We start from the raw sequence: 6,311 nt of genomic DNA on the forward strand, positions 1-6,311 counted from the left end.
TAAATTCTCTGAGAACAGAGTCTCTTATATAGATATCCAGAGCTTCAAGCACAAGACCTTGAACATTATTTTCTTTTTAAACCCTTTCCTTCTGTCTTAGAAACAGACATGTATAAGCAGGGAAGGTCAGGCAATGGGGGTCAAGTGACTTGGCCAGGGTCACACAGCTAAGAAGTATCTGAGGTCAGATTTGAACCCAGGACCTCCTGTCTCTAGTCCTGACTCTCTATTCACTGAGCCACCCTGCTACCCCACATGACCATGATTTTGACCAGGTCTGTGATTTCATCAGGGCAATGAAGAAATCTCCCTTTTACAACAAAGATGACTAACTCCTTTGCCATGGATAGTCTTAAAGAGTTGCTTGTATTTAGAGGCAGGTCCAGAAGGCTTGGTCTGGCCCAGTCAGAGGTGGCCCTTCTACCACTGTGATCGTCTGTCCACCAAAACCCTTTGCCTCTTTTGGGTTATTTGTCCTTCAGTTCCAGTCTGAGCCCTGCTACTAACATGCCACAGGATGAGTAGGAGTCATCTTCTTGAGAACAGGGGCTCTCATTTTTATGTCTGTTCCTAACATCTAGCACATTAAAAAAAACATAAGACCCTCACTTTCTGACTTAGAATCAATATTGGTTCTAAGGCAGAAGAGCAGTAAGAGCTAGGCAATGAGAGTTAAGTGACTTCCCCGGGGACACACAGCTAGGGAGTGTCTGAGGCCAATTTGAACCCAGGACCTCCCTTTCAAACCACTGAGCTACACAGCTGCCCCATCTAGCACATTTTTTTGAGCACAAAGTGGGCTCTTAAAAGATGCTTGTTGTTTGGTCAAAGTATCTTCTTCTCTGGGCTTCAGATTCTCTATAAAATGAAGGGGTTGGCTGTATGAACTCCTAAAAGGCCCATGTTTTTGCCTTTCTTTGAATCTCCCAGTGCTTAGCAAAGTGCCTCATATATAGTGGGCGCTTAATAAATGCTTATTTGATTGATTGATTGAAAAATCCAGATCGTGTGAAGCAGATCCTTAGGAGGAAGGCTCTCTTCAGGATGGAACATCGGGGACTTGGCTCCCCATTGTGGTGTCTCTCGCTTGGGCCAATCCCAAAATATTGTCCTTTAATACCAGCCCGCCACGCCCATCTAAGCCCCGCCTTTCACACCACGCCCACACCGTAGTCCGCCCCTAGTATGTCTAGTTGGGAGGTGTGTGGCCTCTGCATTACCGGGCCCAGGGACCCCATTCCTATTTGGGTCCCCCTCGTGCTCCTGGGTCCGCTGACCTCCTGATTCCTCCTCCCTCTGGCCCTGCATCCTACCACTCTCTTGGCCCCGCCCCAAGCTCTTGGCCACGCCTTTGTTGCTGCCAGACCTCGTTCTACCCTCTGTAAATGATTTTCTCCACGCCCTGGGGGGCGGGTCCTCCGTCCTCTTCCCCACACCGCGCCCACCTTGTTAGCCCTCCCTCCCACACCCGCCCCTGCCCATTTGGTCTCTGGCCCCGCCTCCAGCTCTGGACCCCGCCTCCTAGTTCTCCGGGCCCCACCCCAGTTGCCCAGGTAGCCAGGGCTCGCCAGGTGCTGACATTCCCCAGCTGCCCCGTGTCAGCCCAGAACTCTCCAGCAGTGCTCCTGTGCCCAGCCCTAAGAGCAGCGTCCTCCCCCTGAGCCCATGGCCGTGCCGGGGCCCCTGGCCCTCCGGGCTGCGCTGTGCAGCGGCTGCTGCTGCCTCCTGCTCTGTGCCCAGCTCGCAGCAGCCGGTGAGTGGGGGGGCCAGGTGGGGGCAGCCGGGTGTGGACGGGCGCTCTCACCTCACCCTCTCGGGCAGACCTCTTCTGGCCAGGATGAAGGAGCCCTGCCCTCCCCAGATGTGGTTGCTTCCAGCTCTTTCCCCAGGTCAAGCGTGCAACCTGCCCCTAGTTCATCCTCCCAGCTAGCTAGATCCGCACAGCCCTTGGGGCCTCGGGGGAAGGATGAGCGTCAGCAAGAGCCGGCTGCTGGGGATGGGGAGTGGGAAACAGCTGGCCCCTACTCATTTGGCAACAGATAAGAGAGCGGGGGTGTTTGGATGCTGGGAGCCCCCTCCCTCCCTCCTCAGCCTGGGTCCCCCTTCTTCCCCTGCCCCAGGTAAAGCAGGTAGAGGTTGGCCTGCTCGGGTTTAACATCTGGGGTCCTGCTGCTGTTGCAGAATGCAAGCAGCTGGAATCCTGCAGGCGCTGCGTGGAGGGGGAACCCACTCGAAACCTCTCAGGCTGTGTGTGGGAACACTGTGGGGGTGAGGAGCCAGGTAAGGGGCCTGGAAGAGGAAAGGGGGTGGAGGGTGTGCCTGCTGCAACTGTCAGAATGAAACTCTATAAGCTGCCCCCCTCCCGCCCCCATCCCACTCCTACACAGTCAGTAACAGTTTCTGAGTTACTACTTTAAGGCTTCTTCTGTAATAAGGAACTTAAATGGCATGTGATGTAATGGATAGTGATTGGATTGGGAATCTGGAGAACTAGGGTCCATCCTGGCTCTGGCACTGTTTGATCTTGTCCAAGTCCTTTGCTTTTTCTTGGTCTTGATTTGCTCATCCATAAAATGAGGAAACTGGCCTAGATCAGGAGTCCTTAGCTTCTCCCCCCCCCCCTTTGTAGCTACAGACCCTTCCCAGAATGTGATTTTTAAAATGCATAAAACAAAAGACATATGAATAAAAAACCCAATTGTATTGAATACCATTATCAAAATATTTGAAAAAATAAATCCACAAGTGCCAGGTGAAGAACCCCTGAGCTAAATGGTCTCTCTAACCATTCCCCACTCCAAGATTTCATCTAGTTGTTGATCTACATTTTAAATAAGGTCCCCTCTGCCCCTATCAGTCCATAAGCTTATAAAACTTCAGTGTTCCCAACCCTCCAGGGATCTTCTTTATCCCAGACTTTGGTCTGGCCCCTTTGGGTCCCTGGAGGCTGAGAAAGTGTGGCAACTTGTTTCTCAGCTAGGTCTTTGAGGGATTCTCCCATCCCAACCCTCTTCCCTCCTTATTCTCTCTTCCAGAACATGGACACTGTGTAACTCGGGAAGAGGGAGCCAAGGAAGGCTGCTCTGTCTATAACAGAACGGCTCTGTGCCCAGGTAACTCAAAGCAGATAAGGGGGTCTGGTACCCAGGGGAAGGAGGCTGATTCACAGAGCCTGGCACAGCGGAAGTAGAACAAAGGCAGTAGAGGAGGGGAGGAGAGATTCCAGTGGGGAAGATCCTAGAGTCTTATTTCCTGGATCATAACAGAGTGTGTCTTTCCAGCTGCTCCACAGTCACCCACTCAGGAGCCAAAGGCATTCACATCAGGTATGGGGTGAATTACGGCAGGCACTGGGTGGGAAGTGGGAGGACCAGCTCTGGGGCAGCAGACTCCCAAGAATGGCAGTGTCAAGGAGGCCAATGCTGTTGGGGGGCCAGTTCTAAATACCTTGGGAAAAGGGGGGGAGTCCCTAACTCCAACCTCCCCCCACAACTTGGGATGGGGTGTACATGGGAGCTGGAGAGCAGCATTGGCATCTGAAGAAGTCACAAGACAGAGCCTCTGACCACTGAGGTAGGGGGAAGGGATCAGTGGGTGCTCTTGATTAATTACAATGGGTAATGAGATCTCCCCAAGGACTGAATTATTGATAGGCAGGCCAGCTTTCTCTGCCTCCAGCAGGCTCTGCTCTCCTGGTTTTCTTGGTTTCTTTTTTTTTCCCCCTTCCTCCTCTTTCCCTCTTTAGGGCTTCCCCACATCTACTCTTCTTTCTCTTTGTGGCTTGTCTCTCCTTTCCATTCATCCTGTCCCTGGGCTCAGATAGGGACCTGATCTGCCTTTTGTCCTAGGATGATCTGGTCCTGCCCATCCCTAAACCCCCTGGCCAGGAGGTGAAATCTTATCCTAAGGGAGGGACAGTACCCATAATGCCTCTGCTCTCCTAGAGATAGCCCTGCTTCTTGGAGACTCGGGACTGGGGAAGGAAGACTTCCAGGAAGGAAGCAATCCACCGGAGGGAGCCTGGGACCCCTAGTCTAGTCTCAGACTTCCTAAGGATGTCTGCATCTGCCAAACAGAGATTCTTCCGCCTTCTTGCAGGGGGTGATGGGAATCTCCTGTGGTTCAGGAGAAAGTGTTCCTTGATTTGAAATGACTTCCCAAAGGATAGAGTCACATATAAACACTGGATGATCAAAAATGTCCTGAGGGTGCAGTAAAAGGCAGGAGGCTTGGGTTCTAAGCCCAGCTGTTACCAATCACTGGGAGCTGGAGGGGTCCTTCCGGCTTGGACCACTTAGAATAGGAAGGACTTTCCATCTCCCCTATTTTATAAAAGAAGAAACTGAGGCCCGCAGAGGGCAGTGACTTCTAGAGGCAGCTGGGTCACTGGCCGGGTGGTGTGTCTATGGTCTGTCTGCAAAACTGCCAACAGCTGCCTTGCCTCCCTCGAGAGGTGTTAGGGGAATGGAGCAAAAGAACGGAGGAGAGAAGAGGTGGGAAACCTGGCATTTGGTAAAGAGAAAAAACACCGGATATCCAGGAGTCAGAGGACCTGGGTTCGAATGCCAACTTGGCTGTATCCTAGCTGTGGGACCCTGATCAAGTTACTCAATCTCTATGGAGGTCAACATCCTGCTCTGCCAAACGAGGGCTGGCCTGGATGATTTCAGAGAAGGGGGGCACTTCGGCTCTCTGTGTTCTCTCGTGCCCCGCTTGTGCCCTTCCCTGCTGGGCACAGGCATGCTGGGGGGGTCAGGGAGGAATGGATGAGGCCAAGCATGACGGCGGCCCGTTCCCTCTGTCCAGGCAGCCCTGCCACTGTCCCCCCGCTGGACTCGCACACGCCTGGCTTCGATGGGGCCAGCTTCGTTGGGGGTATCGTGCTGGTGCTGAGTGTGCAGGCTGTAACTTTCTTCTTCATCCGTTTTGTTCGGGCCAAGGACAGCACCTATCAGACACTGTAAGGCACTTGGGTCCCTGGAGAAGAGGTGGTGGGGCCCCCTTTCCCCCCTGCCAAGCCCCAGCTCTGTCCCCTTACCCTATATAACCCCCAGAAATCTGGCTGACCCCTTGGGCTTCGAGGCTGAAGTGGGTGGGGGGATAGGAATGAGGGGTTTTCCCTCCAAGCTGTGAAGCCCCTCTTTTCCCAAGGGAAGGGCACAGCATGCTTCTGGCCGGAGGGAAGCCCCTTCCCCTGTTCCCAAGGCTTGTGGGGAAGGGACCTCCCTGGGGAGGGGACTAACCCTGGACCTGTGTCCTTGTCTCCTTCACGCTGCCAGAGAGGAGAACCAGTAGGTCTGGGCCCAAGAGATGGCCTGCCTGCCCCCCCCAGGGGACTTGACCCTTCCCTGGGTTACTAGAGAAGGGGCAGTGTTTGCAGTTTGCTTTGTTTTAGGTGTTGAAGGGAAGGGAGGCCCCGTCTCCCTGCCCTGAGCCCTCTGTCCTGGGGAGGAGGAAGGGGACAATATTTCCCAGCCATCCCCTCTGAACACGGGGGAAAGGTTGGAGGCAGGAGAGGCCAGACCCCTCTCCTGGAGCCCCCCGACGCCCCTGGGCCTCGATGGGGAGAGACAGGGGAAGGGCTGGGTCTCCGTGTGTGGTGCTGTGTGCTGTGGTATGAAGCCGGGCCGAGGGGCCGCCTGGCACTGGAGGCTTGGGGAAAGGTCTGCTCCCAGAGCCTCTTCTGTCCTTCCAGCTTACTCTCCAGCCCACCCCCTCTTTGTCAAGGGGCTGCTGGGGCCCCAGGCGCCCCCGGCCTTCACCAGGATCTTCCCCCCAACCTACCTTCCAGCAGGCCCAGGCTAAGGGAGGTGGGGGGGTCTTCTGAGCCCAGAGAAGCTCTCATTCCTCCCCCCAACCCCTATTGAATATTTTCTCCATCCCGCGATCTCCATCACAGGGTCTGACCACCAGGACAAGACGGAGTGGGGGGAGCAGAGGCAGTGCTAGTCCTCGTGTGCCCTCAGCCCTGCTTCCACTTGGGGAAGGGGGGCCCGGTCCAGCCCACTCCTCCCAGCTCCGACCTCTGGCCCTCCTTCCAGGGCTGCCACCCACCAATAAAGGAAGTCTTCTCTCTGGACTGCGAGCACTCTTCCTGCCTGGGCGTCGGGGAAGGACTCCTCCGGGGCAGAACGAAGGGGGAGGCGATTGTCCCCTCCAGGGGCCGGGGCCTGGGCCTGTGGCACCTTTAAGTCTGCTGGGTGGGCTGGGGCCAGGGGAAGGGGCTGAGATTGGAGGCTGAGGAATGCTGGGTGGACAGAACAGCAGCCAAGACCCAACGTCAACCCCTCTAGGGCCAAGGTGAACCCTTT

General features: G+C 55.1%; 1 protein-coding gene across 2 annotated transcripts; it reads left to right on the forward strand.

Moving 5' to 3' along the window:
• The first annotated feature begins 1,303 nt into the window (after window positions 1–1,303).
• CD164L2 (CD164 molecule like 2) lies at window positions 1,304–6,079 on the forward strand. 2 transcript variants are annotated; one of them, XM_056825912.1, is made up of 6 exons: window positions 1,308–1,753; window positions 2,182–2,280; window positions 3,036–3,113; window positions 3,282–3,326; window positions 4,807–4,960; window positions 5,900–6,079. In XM_056825912.1, exons 1-6 carry the CDS (start codon window positions 1,666–1,668, stop codon window positions 5,904–5,906), a joined length of 471 nt encoding a protein of 156 aa, XP_056681890.1. In that variant the 5' UTR covers window positions 1,308–1,665; the 3' UTR covers window positions 5,907–6,079. The 2 variants fall into 2 exon arrangements, with proteins under 2 accessions (XP_056681891.1, XP_056681890.1); XM_056825913.1 differs by lacking the exon at window positions 5,900–6,079 and having other exon boundaries at window positions 1,304–1,753; window positions 4,807–4,964.
• Window positions 6,080–6,311: the final 232 nt, after the last annotated feature.

Source organism: Monodelphis domestica, chromosome 4 (assembly GCF_027887165.1).
Source record: "Monodelphis domestica isolate mMonDom1 chromosome 4, mMonDom1.pri, whole genome shotgun sequence".
Classification (NCBI taxonomy): Eukaryota; Metazoa; Chordata; class Mammalia; order Didelphimorphia; family Didelphidae; genus Monodelphis; species Monodelphis domestica.

What these genes read in the sequence shown, in the direction of transcription:
- CD164L2 (XM_056825912.1), top strand. Translation starts at nt 1,666, where the DNA reads ATGGCCGTGCCGGGGCCCCTGGCCCTCCGGGCTGCGCTGTGCAGCGGC. An exon ending in CTGTGGGGGTGAGGAGCCAG is followed by an intron (nt 2,281 to 3,035) that starts GTAAGGGGCCTG and finishes TCTCTCTTCCAG; the next exon opens with AACATGGACACTGTGTAACT. An exon ending in GCCAAAGGCATTCACATCAG is followed by an intron (nt 3,327 to 4,806) that starts GTATGGGGTGAA and finishes CCCTCTGTCCAG; the next exon opens with GCAGCCCTGCCACTGTCCCC.